Source organism: Populus nigra, chromosome 9 (assembly GCF_951802175.1).
Source record: "Populus nigra chromosome 9, ddPopNigr1.1, whole genome shotgun sequence".
Lineage (NCBI taxonomy): Eukaryota > Viridiplantae > Streptophyta > Magnoliopsida > Malpighiales > Salicaceae > Populus > Populus nigra.
In genome coordinates, this window is record NC_084860.1 from 13171509 (window position 1) to 13188764 (window position 17256).

The 17256-nt window shown below is 32.0% G+C and overlaps 1 protein-coding gene across 1 annotated transcript; it reads left to right on the forward strand.

Annotated features, from left to right (window-relative positions):
* The first annotated feature begins 7139 nt into the window (after positions 1-7139).
* Positions 7140-9635, forward strand: LOC133702707 (protein CUP-SHAPED COTYLEDON 2). The gene is made up of 3 exons (XM_062127036.1): positions 7140-7670; positions 7759-8042; positions 8908-9635. Exons 1-3 carry the CDS (start codon positions 7490-7492, stop codon positions 9523-9525), a joined length of 1083 nt encoding a protein of 360 aa, XP_061983020.1. The 5' UTR covers positions 7140-7489; the 3' UTR covers positions 9526-9635.
* The last annotated feature ends 7621 nt before the right edge of the window (positions 9636-17256 follow it).

Here is a 17256-nt window from a genome sequence, read left to right on the forward strand (position 1 = left end):
ATTACTGATGCCTCCACAGTTTAGGGCATAGTTGTCACATCTTTTACTGGAAATGATTCAGAAAAAAAAAATTGAATCAGGTTAACTTGTGGATCATCTATTCATTTATTTTCACTAGAATAATGACATTTTATTTGTTTTTTTTACAAGATATTGATCTCATTTAAATCAAATTAATCAGGTCATTTAAAATTTTATCAGATCATTCAAAACTTCCTTGGATTGAACAATTTTAAGTCGCTTAATTTTTCCATCAGTTTAACTAGAAATCCAACTCAAATGAGTCGTGAGTCTAGAATTTCTCAATTAATCTATAAAAAAATAGACCGGATATAGAGTTTGTTTAAAAAAGTTATAGAAAATATTGTGATATTAGCTTTTATAACATTACTAAACATTTCAAATTCACAATCACAACTAAAAATCACGGTCATAGTCAAGTTAATAATTCCAAACGGATAAGACAAAGGGTACTTATTGCTGTGTAAAAAATTAAGTACTTTCATAATAACATATCACAAATAATATATATATATATTGGTAACTAAATGTGTTCAAGTAAGTTTACAAACACTTTAATTAATTATCTAAAGCTCTAAAATTATCGACCATATAAGCCTCTAGTGATTTTCATAATAACATATCACAAATAATTTAGTCAGCTTACACGCACTTCGACTAATCCTCTAAAGCTTTGAAGTTATCGACTATGTAAGTCTTCAGTGACTTTCATAATAACACATCACAAATAATTTATATATATTGGTAACCGAAGGTGTTCGAGTCAACTTACATGCACCTCGACTAATTCCCCAAAGCTCTAAAGCTACCCGCGATATAAGCCTCCAGTGGCCCTGAGGTTTGTGGCACTCTAACTGGTGGCTTTTGGAGAGCAAACTCAAAGGTTAACCAGTTAAGTTACACCGTTAAAGTTAACACATCACAAATAATTAAGACTACAAGACGAGGAGGGACATTAATTATTATCTTTGATATGTTTATAGCATCAAATGAGATTTTTTTTAAAATTAGCACACTTAATTAAAATTTTGAGTGGGATAATATTGTTTAAAAAAGCTTTGGTGAATTAACATATTTTTAAGTTATCACACATCAGAAAGGTGACAACTTAACATATTGCGCATTTGAAACACAACATGTTGTGAAATTTAAATCTCTGTCCAAATCGAAGAACACAGATATGGCATCCACCTCTCTCTAAAAACAACACCAGCAGCCCTCTTCTCACTAAAAAAAACACATCAATCACTTGTTTTTCCTTTAAAACACTCAAAACTCAAAATTATCTTAGTCTTTAAACATCTTAGGATGTTTTTCTCTTAAAAAACAGTAAAAAATCATCATTGTTGCCGCCTCCCCAATACTTTCTAGTCCTAAAATTAAGGTAAACATACTAGATTGCTATTAATTATGTGGGTTTTATAGTTAAGTTGTGATTGGTTTAGTTGAAATGAAATTATTGTTTAGGATTTAGGTTGAATTAATGATAAATTAGTTATGAATGCCAATAATTATGATTGATTTGATGCAATTAAACATAAAAATAACATCAATTAGGAATTAAAAATTTCAATGAGTTATATATTGCATTTAATTTTAGATAAGTTATCGAATTATGAATTTTGTGTAAATTGGTTGGACTTAGCTAATAATGCTATCAGTTATGCTTGATGATTTCATGCAATAGAGCATAAATAAGATAGAATTTTGATTAATTACATGTTGCATTGAATTGTGAATAAATTATCAAATTTGGTATTTTCTTTGAATTGTTTGAATTTTCTATAAATTTGGATTTGATTTCATGCAATTGAGTATAAAAAATATCAATTAGAATTGATATCATAAATTATATTGAATTTTGGTGAATTATGCATTACATTAAATTTTAGAAATTGATTTGAATTTGCTATGAATTTTGACAATTAAAGTTGAGTTAATATAATTTATTTAAAATTATATCCCATTGAACGAAATTAGATTTATTTCTTTTTTTTTTACAAAAAAAATTATAGCATCTTTATGTTATGTTATTATGATGATACTATTGTTCCTGATTTGAGCAATAGTATCACCTACAATGGCAGTAGTAAGTTACTCCATATCATATGCGAAAATGAAAAAAATTATATGTCATGGACTTGGGTAGAATATCAGTGTTATCTTGTACCGATTGTATATGTTGGTAATTTTAAGACAATGATGGATTATTTCATCCAAAGTGAATTAAACATAGTGATATTGTATGTGAGTAGTCGACCAAATTGATTGTGTGTCCTAACTTTTGGTCGAATAGGTATAAGCCATCACAATTTGCCTGTCTTTCAAGATCAGTTAGTAAAGGAAAAAATAATTTATCATCAGATGATTTGCTATAAATGAGCGATGATACTATGCTTGACAATTCATTTGTTAATCACCATGGATTTGACTATTATGAGCATAATAACAATAAAGATGATGAGACATTAGACCTTGAATATGATGATAGATGTTGATGATTAAATAATATCTCTTGTTACTAAATTTAGAGACGTTATTGGGTCTATATTTGTTGTTTCCCATGATTAGACATTATCATAGTTGTTTGCTAGAATACTATGATTTAGAGGTTAGACAAACATTTATTAGTAAAAATGATTTAGTTAATGTAGTTAAATGGTAGCACATTGCATATTCAATTGAATATCGAGTTCAACAGTCAACCTCGATCTTTGTTCAACTACAATATATGAAAGCACTAAAATATAAATGGTATTTATATGGAGGATACCATAAAAGGTCAAACTTATTTAAGATATAAAAGCTAAAATGGCCACACACTTATACTCAATTTTTATCTAAAAAGACCATCATTAATTTGATATAAATTTTATTGCTACTATTGTATCAACCCTTGTGATTAAGTATATTTTCAATAACAATTGCAAGCATCCATGGTTAAATAGAATTGCATTATAAGTATAAAATATCATATGATAAAGCATGGGTTGCAAAGCAAAAAGTGTTTGTGTATTTGTTTTGTTCATATGAGGAGTTATTTGAAAAAAAAACATCAAGGTTATTGTTGGAAATAAAAGAATCAAATCTAAAATGGTTGTTGATTAGAAGCATAAAGGAAATCTTAATGATATTATAATAGTATTTGAAAGATTTTTTGGTCATTTGAACTGTGTATTGAAGATTACAAGTACTATAGGCCACTAATCAGTATTGATGGCATATATTTGTATGGATGATATGATGAAAAATTATTGATTGCAGTTGCTTTTAATTCAAATAATGGATATTCCTTTTGGCTTTTGTAATTGTTGATGAAGAAAATAATTACAATTAGATATGGTTTTTTACTTTACTTATAGAGATACGTTACTTGTGATAGAACATATATATATATAATATCATACAAACATGCATGCATTAAGAATGAAGTAAAAGAAATTTAGCGTGAACCTATTGGATACCATTAGTGTTGTACCTGATATTTTGTTAGCAACTTCAATAATACATTCAAAGACCTATCTATAAAATTTTTTGATAAGGATGTATTATGAACCGTTAAGATGTAAATCTGATTTATAGTATGAAAGAATATGTAAGTTGGACTTAGCTTATTAAGAAAGGCTTAAACAGGAACCAAAACAAAAGAAGACACTTTGTATGATGATGGTCATCAGTATGATAATATGGCAACCAATATTTTAAAATCATTTAATCATGTTATGAAAAAAAAATGCTTATACAATGCATGTTTATGCTTTAGTGCAATTGATATTTTACAAATATAATAGTTATTAGGTGAAAATGAAATGTGAAACAAATGATTTTATTCAATGTGGGATAATTTGACCTTCAATAATTCAAATTGAATTGACAATATCAAGAGATCATATTGTAATGTTGTTCAACTCCGAACAACAGGTTTTCCAGGTCAACATCCCAATTAAACCAGGTGTTGTAAAAGAAATCAAATAGACAATTAGATTGAATGATAAAACTTACACGAGTGGTAAATGACAAACATTTCACCATCCATGTTCCACATTTTTGCATGTTGCGTTGAGAATCACTTATACTTTATATAGTTTAATGATGATTAATACATGATTTGCAGCTACAAATCAGCATATGGCATGTCATTTTGTTCATTACTAGATAAGTTAGAATGGAGTGATTATAATAGACCCTGGGTTGAAGCAGGCTCATCTAGATGGAAACCTAGACATAGTCAACGAATGTCTGCTTGTTTGCACAACCAAATGGATGCAAACGAGGTTTATGCACATTATAGATGAGGTATGTGTAATAATAGAAAACAAGTCTTATTCAACAACTTACATTGAACAATACAATTATTTTTTAAAAATATATTATGGTATTTTTTATAAACATATTAAACTTATCAAAATTCATATTAAACATAAGTACTATTACATATGATGTCGAACACGTGAGGTGGCAAATCTTCTTCTCATGGTGGGTAAACACATTATGAGGTTGACATTCCTGGAGTGCATGACTATGTTTATCGATAGTTTGAGTCACAATGCATGCCTTTCAAGCCCACTAACATTTTTGTCCTATGGTTGTAGTGTGGACATTAATCGAATGATATTGTTGTCGGGATTTTAAGTGTATTTAACTTTAATTAATAATTTCATCATTTAACATTAAAGATATTTATATATTTATGTACATATATTTTAAATTATTATGTAGGATGAAGTTACAATTTATTTTCGGACACATAAGCAAATGAAATTATACGAAAGGGTTTAACTTTAAGTGTTTCGAGCTGGTTTTTTAAACATCAGTTATCTAGAGCACATCAAGCTTAACCACAACTTGATCTATATACTAATTGAGTGATGGAAACGTGAGACTTATAGATTCCACTTCAGGCATGGGGAAATGATACTGAAACAACAAGGTGTTACTGTTTTGCTTAGACTTTCTATTGATGAACGAACAATCACATCTACTAGGATGTGTAATTTTGTTATGTTATACGAGCATATATTTGGATTGACATTCCTTTCTACTGAATTAAAGGGGGTAGCATATATCATAAATTGATTAAAGAGACATTTATCACATCACAAAGTGATTATGACGAGGAGCTCTTGCTGAGGTATGCATTAAATTATGACTTGAATATGTTAATTAATTTGATCATTTGAATATGTTATGTAGGTATGTCAGAACATATATACTACATCTATTTGATAATTTATTATTCATAGACCTCACAAGAAGATATGTGCCTTTGATTTATCTAACGCTTTTAGAGGATTTTGATATGATTCCCAGATATAGTTGGGGATTGCTGTCTTGGTATGCTTGTACATGCATCAATGTTTTACATACATGAATATAGCTAAACAGGTTGGGAATGTCTGCTACTTCTACAAGTATGAATAAAAGAATTTAAAATAACTATTTATATTTTAATCGTTTGTTGTTAACATGAAAAAATAACTCATTTTTATTTAATAACAGCTATGATCTTAGGAGTATCTCTATATAGGTCCACCCCAAATTCCTAGACTATGGGGGTTACACTTCAGTTTCTATTAGGATGTAGATAATGCTATGTTTTCTTGTAATTATATGTATTTATATTGTCTAATTATAACTTTAAAAATACAATTAAGCTAATGCTTTTGTAATTTTAGGGTACATGCTATTAGAGTATTTAATAATAATTTAACATATTTGCTGTTACTAGATATGTAGCAGCCTATCCAAATATATTTTGAAGAACAACTTAAATAACCACTGAAATTGGGGCCATTATGTAATTCAACAATAAATCTTATAATAACCCTTCAAAATACGCTGAATACTGGGGAATTTTGCTACTGTATTTTCACGAGATGACTGTTAAAATAGTTATTAAATTTAATTGATATTATAATTTAAAATCATGATATTTAATTAATATGATACTTTTTTAATTACGACCACCTTTACTATCGCAATTCTATAACAGCATATTAATTACATGTCAATTTTAAAAATACAATAACAATTAAATATCGCATTTCAGGAATACCAAACGTGAAAAATTCATGATGCTACGATGTTTCACCAAAACATTTTTTTTTTTTTAATTTGTTCTTCCAAAGTTAATATCCCAAAATAGCCTCAAATGGACACTCAAATTTCCGCGGCCACAACATTTCCGGAGCTCTCAATTTGTAAAAAACAAAACACTAAGAAATATTACATCACCTGAAGCCAACAGTTTAATAGCTGCAGGAGGCTAGAAAGGCCTAGATAGAACGAGGGGGAGGGGGAGGGGGAGGTGGAGAGTGGGAAAAGCTATTTTGCCACCTTGCCTTTAGCTACCACTCCTGGGGAAATCTTTTTGTCCTATGTGTCGAAGCTGTGATCGTACCTTATTAGCATAAAAATGTAATGGTGCATGTGTAACTAGCAAAAAGCTAAAACTGTGAGGGCAGAAAATCCACATCATTAGAGGTATGGTATTTTTGAAACTTTGCAGTGCAGACAGAGCGAGCCAATTACATGGGAATCCTTTTCATCTGGAGCTCGATAAGATCACCATAAATCAACAACAACAGAAAAGAAAAATCCCAAAAATCAGATGATAAACATTTTACCAGTGAATCCCATAAAGAACAAAAACTAAACAAAGGAAGAGAAAAGTGAAGAAAGAAAGACGATAGAAGAGATTGGAGGAGAAAGAGCGATGGCGTGTGTTACAATGTCTCTGTCAAGATTGATAATTTAATCTATGTACTACGCTGACAGAGGAGATATGAAACAGCTTTATCGATTCATGGTGAAAATCTTCTCTCTCTTTTTTTTTAAAAAATTGTGAATGTATTTGTTTTTTTCAAAAGGACTTCTCTCATAAAAACTACTTTCTGTTCCCTCCCTTCATTTTCTTCACTGACAGAGAATACCTGCACACTTCTCACGCACGCACGCATACTCTAAAACAGAACCCCACAGCCCACTCCTCAGACACATACATCACCCTCCCCCTCTCTCCTATGGTCCTTATCATATCCATAGCTCCTATAGACAGTAGGAGAGAGAGACAGAAGAGGACAGAGCAGAGAAAACACAGAGAGATTTTCCAAGGCCAGCTAGATCATACTTTCTCTCACACTATTATTTCGCCTTTTTCACCCTGCACCCTCCATTCATCACATCCCCCACGAGACCACCCCTTATAAACCCACACACGCTTCCACTCGCCCTCTCAGGTCTTATAACTAGCCATAGTCTCATAAATTAGACAACTAAGTAACAATTCGTGTACATCCCTTGTAGTAACTAACACGGCCTTGCATTGTTTAGACTTTTTACGATGTGGGTTTTGGTAGATTCTTGAAAAAGCTTGGAACCTCTGCAATTTCTGTCTTTCTTGGGTTTTCTCTTAAGCTTTGGCTCGACTTCTGTTTGTCAATTTGTTGACTTCTGTTTTTGTTTTTCAATGGAGAGCTACCACCACTTTGACAGTGGTGATGCCCATTTGCCTCCTGGATTTAGGTTTCACCCAACTGATGAAGAGCTTATCACCTACTATCTCCTAAAGAAGGTTCTGGACAGCAACTTCACCGGTAGGGCCATCGCTGAAGTTGACCTCAACAAGTGTGAGCCATGGGAACTTCCAGGTAATTAAGATGCATTATCTTCTCTAATTCTTTCAATTTTACACAAAAAGCTGCTAACTTTTGGTTTCCTTGTGATTTGTGGTGGCAGGGAAAGCTAAAATGGGAGAGAAAGAGTGGTACTTCTTTAACTTGAGAGATAGAAAGTACCCAACTGGGCTGAGAACTAATAGAGCCACTGAAGCTGGTTATTGGAAGGCTACGGGGAAAGATAGGGAGATTTATAGCTCAAAGACCGGTGCACTTGTGGGAATGAAGAAGACATTGGTGTTCTACAGAGGGAGGGCTCCTAAAGGAGAGAAAAGTAACTGGGTTATGCATGAGTATCGCCTTGAAGGCAAATTTGCTTACCACTACCTCTCTAGGTGCTCTAAGGTATAAACGAGCACTTGTGTTTTGTGTTACCTTATTTTCTCTTCAAGCCATGTAAGATAAGCCTGTTTTCTAGGGTTTAATACATGTTTCTGGCTGTTATTATACGAGTTCTACTTGCTAGTGACCTCAGTCTTAGGTGCCATATTTCATGATTAGGGTTGCGGTAGTGCATCGAAGAAAGAGTTTAGGTTTTGTAGTTGCTTTAGCGACAAGTTTGATTATATCATTGAATATCATGGAGGACGTACCGCTTCTACTTGCTCCAAGATTCTTTGGGAAAAGCAAATTATTCAAGCATTACTCTAGCAAATAATTTCATGGTAGTTATGGTCTCCACAATAAATGAATGATCTGTAGCTATTTTCATTTAAGGGGCTGAAAAGGAATGCCATTATTTTGCCTAGGGTATCATCTAGCAGAAAGTACTCAATATTCATCTTTATTGGGATTTAGACAGATCACAGCATTTCGGCATCATTATTCTTGTCATTATTCCAGAGGCTACTGATTACTATTCAGTCATTTAGTTGCATAGTTGTATACGACTTGCATGCTTGCTTAGGTTTACATTTCCCACACGCTTGACTAAGTGATCTTGTTTTGAACTTCAAATTTTAACAATCATCATATATTCTTGTTTACCTCAAGGAAAATCATAGGCATCTGATATTATGTGGAGAAAAGTGTTGGCATATTCCCTTGTAGTCGTGATAATTGTCTTTGGGCTAACAAATAACGTGATCCAAGTGCTTTCATTTTGAGACCTCTTGCAAAGTGATCATATCTATATTTGTATGATGTTTTGCACTATTTCAACTACATGCAATGATGGCATTTAACATTTTCAAACTTTAATCCTTGTCAGGACGAGTGGGTAATCTCTCGAGTCTTTCAGAAGAGCTGCAGTGGAGCTGCGAGCGGCGGAAGCGGAAGCGGAAGCGCCCCCAAGAAAAACCGCTTCAGCACCACTATCAATCTCTACACAGAAGCTAGCTCCCCATCTTCAGTCTCCCTCCCTCCCCTCCTTGATGCTACCACTACTCTTACCACTGCTGCATCCACCACTACTCTCAATGACCGTGACAGCTGCTCTTATGACAGCCACACTCAACACGAGCACGTGTCCTGTTTCTCCACCATCGCAGCTGCTGCTTCTGCCGCAGCCAAGCATAACAGTAATAACTTTGATCTTGCTCCACTGCCTCCACCTCCAATGACCGATTCATTCTCAAGATTCCCAAGAAACACCGGTGCCAATGGTTTCCCAAGTTTGAGGTCTCTTCAGGAAAATCTTCAGCTGCCATTCTTTTTTTCCTCCCCACCCTCTGCCGCGGCAATACCACCTTTTCATGGCGGTGGTGCTGCAATGAATTGGATGGTGAACCCTGAAGAGGGAAGGTTTGATGGTACCGGTGCTGGTATGGGAGCTGGTGGAAGGGTGGCAATGGGTCCTACCGAGCTTGACTGCATGTGGACTTATTGAGTTTGAAAAGGCATATGTGCACCCCTTGTATGTTAACTATTAAATTATCTTCCATCTTTGTTCTTCAATGATTCTCTGGTACTATTCAGATTTCTGATTATTCGGGTTTATTCTGTATTATTCGGGTTTCTGATTGTGCCAACTGGACTGATATTAGGGCAGGATATGTGTATCTATCTATCTTGTTGTTACGTATGAGGTATTCAGTATCACTAGGATTTTCCAGTTAATGTATGATGACTATCTATGCTTTTAATTTGGAATATAATGGAATTAAAATGACTTTGTAATGGCCCGGTATCTATAATGTTATGTTCTCTACGAAAGTTTTGTACTGTTTCTTTCTGTATCAACTACGGCTAGCGGCTTTGTTCTATTAAATATTTTTCATGATTGTGTTGGATCAGTCAGGTAAGTGTTCGCTTGCAGTAATTCTTGATGAAGTCGAAGCCTTGCATTTCGATATGTGATACTGATATAGAGGATCATAGTAACTTATGGGGTAGGTAATGTGATTAATTGGAAAACCATGGTATGTTTTCTATGTAAAGGGATGCCTGATGATCAAAGAAGAAAAACCATAACTAGATAACAACAGATTACACTGTTATTTTCTTGCAATGAATACGAGGGGAAAGGGCATTAAATAGGTAGTTGAGCAGTGGGGGTGTTGGTACATTGGAGTTCACCTTTCACACATGGGTTCTGGTCTATGAAGGGACTTTGAGAATACTGATGCCATAACCCTACTTGTAGAAGGGACAAGTTTAATGCACCTGTGACATTGTTTCTGTTCTGTCAGCATAAAACTTACATAAGAGTAGGTAAAGGGGCCAAGCTATCCAACTGCAGGGTGAGAATTTGGTACTTCGTCTAGCTAACAAGTTAATAGTGTAGCATGCCTTCGTTTGTATTTGCTGTACTGTGTTCCAAAACTCAGAAGGAAAGAGGAAGGAAGCAGCAAAATGAAATTGTTCTGATATAAACTTTAATCTGTCACTACGATATCATTTTTACTCGATTTTTCATATAACAACAGTGGCATATATATATATATATATCCAAAGGTTTTCTTGTTCTCGAGGGATCTAACTAAATCAGCGGGTCTCCAATTCATGGATCCCTGGATGCAAGGTCAAGATGTTGGTGTCTTTTACAAGAGATATTCTTTTGTTTCAAGAAAAATGCACGAGTTTTTTATATTGCTGACCTGGTTCTAAATCCGCAAAGATAGACAAGCTTCTATGTTACAGATGAGACGGCTATTTCTTTGCTGGAGAATGAGCATGTCGGGGCTGGAAACCAGCAAAACAAGTCCTATTTGAAAGTCGTGGGACTCTCCGAGAGTGCATGGGTGATGTTTGTAAACCAAATGAGGTTGTGTTTATGCTGCAGAGAAGTTGTTAGGAAGCTGGTAAGAGAGTTTGAAGAAGTGCAAAAGCTGGAATAACTTCACTCAGTGACAGTTTTTATCGCTAGGAACCACTTGGGTACCTCCTGTTATTAGAGACCTCTTTAATAGTCCTTAATAGTTTTAAGGATTATTGTTGAGTTGAAGAGTGATGTCATGAACATGATTCACTTGACAGCATTTTTTAACATCGTGATCCTGTGATGGAAAATACGCACGTTCTCGACCCAGCATGCATTGATTGCATATTCATATTCGAAATTAAATTTAGAGTTACAGAATTATGATTACTTTAATTATAGTAATAATATTTTATAATTAAATATTAAACTTTAAATAAATATATTTATAGATACCAATATATAACATTCAAAGACAGAGTCTAAAATATATAATTACTCTAACCATAATAATAATGAGTAATATTTTATTCCATGAATAGTTATAAAATTCTAAATAAACATGTATCAATAAATAACCCTCAAAAGCTGAGTTCCAAAGCATATAGTTATTCTAACCACATTAATGGGTTATATTTTCTATTATAACTAGGCATAAAATTCCAAGTAAATATTTTTGTAGATGTCAATGTATAACGCTTAAAGATCGGGTCTAAAATGTATGATCACTCTAACCATGGTAATAATGAGTCATATTTTTCCTTGTAAGTAGATATTAAATTCTAAATAAACATGTCTATAAGAGCCAAAATATAACCCCTAAAAGCAAGGTCCAAAGCATATGGTTATTCTAACCATGATAATAATGAGTCATATTTTACCCTATGATTAGGTATCAAATTCTAGATAAGCATGTCTATAAGTACTAATATATAATCTCTAAAGACAAGGTCCAAAGTATAGTCCATCAAATTAAAATTAATATTCAATCCGCAAATATGTTCACAAAAAACAAAACATATTCAAACACTTTTGCAATCATAAAAATACTTTCATAAAACACTTAATATTATTTATAAATCATTTATCATGCTTGATTCACCTAATTTTACAAAACAATAAGTATTTTAATAAGAAAAATTCATTTAGTACATAAATATATATTTTTTTAACTCAAAATAACTAACTAAAAAAAATAAACAATTACTTACCTAATACACAAATAAAAAATTAGCCTCAGAGACAACCAAGCATTCCTAACTACCTACATTAACAATCACCATAAATCATATGATTACTAGTATATAATACATGAGATTGTTTTTAATTCCTAATTTAATCTAAACTTAAATATATCACTAACTAAAATCACCCAACACTATAATTGTGTTATGAAAACCTTTTGTTTTATTTATAAAATATCTATTTTTTTAAATTAAATACCCAAAAATAATTATATAAAACAAATGGCAATTATAAAAATGCTTTAATTTAAAGTAAAGAAGTATTATAAGCATGATTAGAAAGGAGCTATCAAAAATTATTAACTGAGAAACTAGCAAATAAATTAATTCGTATAGAAAAACTTTTTATGAAACACCTTATATGTATTAAAATTCTACATAAAAATCAATTGACTTTAGTATATCAAAAGGTTTAAAATCAAATTATAAAAGTTGTTCACTATTCAAAACAAGTTTTAGTTATTAACCACAAGTTTCAATAATTACAAATAATTTTTTTATAAATTCATAAAAATTATTAAAAATATATATTAAAACACATTAAAACTCTTTGGTAACAAATTAAACAGAAATAATAAACTTTAGTGCCATAAGAAATTTGAGGTGAATCACACTCTCAAATTAATCAAGAGTGGGCTTATTTCAAGTTCTTATAAACCCAGGAATTACAGATTTAAGTAATCTACTTTCAATGATCATAACTCTTAATAATAACCTATCAAATAAAAACACTCACGGCATATTATATTAGGTACTGAGTTACAACTATAACATTCATTGGAATACTAGATTTTGAATGCCTAAACTTGCCGGATAATCATTTTTTTAATTCTTTAATTTTTTTTATTACTTCAAATTAATCTACAGAAAACATATAAAATCATTTCCAACGGATATCTATCAACCTATGACTCCAAGTATAATATTCACTCTTGAAACCTTATAATTTTTGCAGTAGAAAACATGTGACTATTTCGTTAAAAAAAAAAAAAACACATGGCGAGGATAGAGATGCTCTCGACCACTTCCAATTTGTTCTCCAAATGTACCATAGGCTAGTTATGATCACATACTTTGTCTCAGCTACAGATTGGATAAACCAAAAGAGGACACAAGTGATTGTGTTTGAAGACAGCTATAGTTGCAATGTCACACAAGGTTACAGATGCTACCTAGCTGTGAAAGCCACACGGAGTCAAATTTGTTCACAATTGTTTGGGACCAAGTAACTGCATCAAAAACGCTCAATGATGAATGGCTTGTGACTTGTGATGATGAGCATGGTCAGCATTTTTTTAACCTTAAAGTTGAAATAAGGCAAGTGATCTGTGCATGATGGGCAACGCAATCAGCAGCATAGCATTTTCGGCTCTGTAGGGGCCTATGGAGTCGGGTACAATTTGTGCATGGGAATGGCATAGCACGCTACGCAGCTCAACTGGTGCAGATTTTGGACGCATAATGTATTTGGGCTATGCCAGTTTCTGACGGAGAGATAATTTGGCTGTGAAAGAAGGGTTAAGGCAGAAACATCCAAGCATCAAAATGCCAGAAGAACAAAAAAGCTGGGATCAGCATAAGAAGAAGGGAATTATGAGTTTGAAAGTATAGGTTGTCTTATATTCAAGCATTGGAAATATACACTGCACCACTGCAGATTTTATTTGATTTTTTTTATTTTTTTGTGAGTTTCATTATTTGCTTTTGCAGCGAAGTCGTAAGGAAGAATCAGATGGGATGGCATCATGATTTATGATAATATGCTGACAAATGGACAGCTTCGGCGGTTCAGTTTACTACCTGAAACGGAGGGTGCGGTGTGATCCAAGAAAAAGTAAATTATAGGCTTTGCTGGTAATTTCATTCACTTCTGTTTTATGGGCCAGCTTGTTGAGCATCTACGCCCAAGCGAAACGAAGGTAATGAGGCTATGGTGATGGTATATATTAACCGGACACGATTGCATGAGCAGAAATTTTACACTAATCATATATCTTATTAGTTATCTTTTAGTATTTATTTTGAAAATAAAATATAAATACAGTTAGTAGTAAAACACCAAAAAATATTTACGGTAATCATTATAGTTATTTTTTAGCATTTATTTTGCAAAAATAGATAAATACAAGTAAGAGAGATAGAAATATTAGGTGGAGATTTTTTTATATTTTTTTTCCCGTAAATCATGAGTTTTATTCTCTCTTCCACTCGTGTTTATTTTTTTCTTCAAAATAGATCTTAAAAAGTAAATAATATGATACCATTAATTACTTTTTATATATCATAAAATTTTGAGAAAATTACATTTAATATTTTATGATTTGGTGTGAGTTATACTTGGTTTTTATAATTTGAAAAATTACACTTTATCCCTTTAATTTGATATTTGAGTAACATTCTACGTCTTCTTAAACAATTTACATTTTATTCCTGGTAATTTTATATGAGGGTAGGATGAATATTTTACCTGATTTGAAAGTTTATATTGATCCGGAATTAAGGTATAATTTTTTAAATTACAAGGGTAGAGTGTAATTAATAATAAACCAAAATATAATTTCCTCTGAGGACTTGTAGGTATTAGATTTAACTTTAAGGACTATTTTATATTTGGTATTAAAAAATTAGAATCAAAGTTGTGAAAGTCTATAATTAAACTTAAAAAACTAGAAGGAAAAGAATAAGACTCGAATCCCATGACTAAAATTGAAATCACAATGAGAAGATGTCAAGGTGTCCTATCATGCTATCAATAGTGATTATTTAATAGCAATTTATAACCTCTATATTTGGCTATCATTCCACACATTATCATTATTTTATTTATTTATTTATTTATTTAGAAATTTAGAAAATAAATTTACATTTTTATATTTATAATTTGAGACTTGGTCAAGGTTGTTCTTAAAATATTTAGTAGTATTAAGAGTGAAATTGATTCTCTAAATTGATAAAGGGACCATATTGTGATAAAGCTAACATTCGTGAAAGGTGTATTTTTGTAGTTTATTCCTTGATTTAAATTAAAGGGTAGGTTTAATAGAAAAACCGGGTCATGGGATTCTCAACCCGACACGAAGCAAATGAAATAGCCACGTGTGCCTCTGATTTTGCTCACTATCCAGGCGGGGAGCGAAGCTAGGATACCGTGACCTCACCAACCAAACTTTTTCTCAGCTTCATTTTAATACATAATCCAGGCTTCCAAAAACGACGCCGCAGCCAAGGAGTTCCTTGATCGTTTTCCCTTCCGTCATCACCAGTTACGTTACTATTATTTTATTATTTTTATAGCTAATTATTTATGGAGTTGGCTATTTATAGAAATTAGGTATTTGTTTGTTTGTTTATTTGAAATAAATAAATTGCAGTGCTTTGCAAACAAAAAGCAGAACGTGTCTACAAAAAAAACTAAAGAATGGTGCATTGCATATTGAAAGAAAAGCTAAAACGTGGGTTTCATTATAGCTCTACATGCGTGTTTGGCAGTGTGGTTGCGGGTGCTTTTCAAATAACTTTTCGTGCTAAAATACATGCCAACGATGTTTTTTCATTTTTTAAAAATTATTTTTGACATCAGCACATCAAAACGATCCAAAACGTACAAACCATATTAAATTTTAGCAAAAAAAAAAAACAAAAAAATTTCAAATTTTTTGGGAACGCGGCCGCAGCCGCGTTCCCAAACGGTGCCGTAGATTAATATGAATTGATACGGTGAGATTATTTTTTTATTATGGAGTGAAAAAAAATTTAAGCATTCTAAGGGTTTTTTTTTTTATCTTTTTCTTTGGCTAAGTGATTATTAAAATATTGTTTAAGAATGTATATATCTTTTCAAATTTTTTAATATAGTAAAAATACTCGGTTACTTCCAGAGTCAATAAAATTTAGAATTATTAACTAAGGGTTTTCTTGATTTTTCACAAGTTTTATCACAGTAAAAATATTTCTTTGCCCCTAGGATCAAAAAAAATATTGAGATGCTGGACAAGAGTGTTTCAGGTTTTCCACTTTCCATGCAGAGGAAAAGAATGTTTTTAACCTTAGAAAAAAAAAACTGTCTTTGGGGATATTTTGGTATTTTCAAATGGGTATTTTTGTGTGATTAAAAGGGCTATAATGGTGTTTTGGTATTTTTTACATTTTGTTTTTAATTTTTTAATAAAAAAGCTACTGGCGCGTGTTTTATACGCCCAAGCAAGTGAGTGGTGTCCGTGTTATTTAAGTGGTACTTGTGACACCACCCGGTGGTCAAATATAGTCATCCATTGTCTCTCTGGATGTGCAGTCATGTCCTCTTCCACATGGTATGGCGCGTGTAGGTTTATGGTGTTTGGATTACCACTAGTGATTGATTGTTTTTTTTCTTTCTTTTCTCTCTCCTAACAACTAAAAAAATATACAATTGTCCTTTTTGTTTGTTATTTTTTTTAATTTCAGTCCTTATTTTTTAAATTTCTTATAAAATACACAATTATCCTCTTTGTTTGTTGTTTTTCAATTTCAGTCATCATTCTTTGAACTTCTTATTTTGTCATTATTCTTTTTATACTGATAATATTATTAATAATACTATAAATAGTGATTATAATGTTAATGATAGTGGTAATAATAATAGTTTATTATGATAATAATAGTGGTGATGATAATGATAATTATGATAATAATATTTATAATAATAATAATAATAATAATAATAATAATAATATAAATATAGCAGTGGTATTGGTAAAATCAAGTTTTTCTTTCAGTACTCAACAAAGTCGCGAAGAAGAAAAAGTGAAGGCATTGTGGTAATTCTTCATGATATGATTTGTGTGGTTTGCTAATTCCTAACATATTAATCACTATGATTACTTTAGTACGTGTGTGTGCCCAAGAAAAACAAAGTGAAGGCATTGAGGTAAGTCTTCTCAAACTCCCTTGCATATTTGCCATATTGCTGATGAGTTTGATGTGCCAATTGTGATGAAATTTGCTTTCTTGCAATATCTTGTGACAAATATTCATATGTTCACACTAGTCAATTTCATCGCCTTGCCTTAACTGATCATTTCTGTGTTTATTGCATTCCATGCGATGAACAACTTTCCCAAAGGAGCAATGAGGGCTAAAATCAGATTGCAGAGACTGCAATGGTAAATAACTTCTTTGTCGAATAAAATAACTATAT

Excerpts from the sequence above, each read along its gene's own strand:
- LOC133702707 (XM_062127036.1), top strand. The coding sequence starts at position 7,490 with ATGGAGAGCTACCACCACTTTGACAGTGGTGATGCCCATTTGCCTCCT. Across the intron at positions 7,671-7,758 it reads TGAGCCATGGGAACTTCCAG|GGAAAGCTAAAATGGGAGAG; the intron begins GTAATTAAGATG and ends TTGTGGTGGCAG. Across the intron at positions 8,043-8,907 it reads ACCTCTCTAGGTGCTCTAAG|GACGAGTGGGTAATCTCTCG; the intron begins GTATAAACGAGC and ends AATCCTTGTCAG.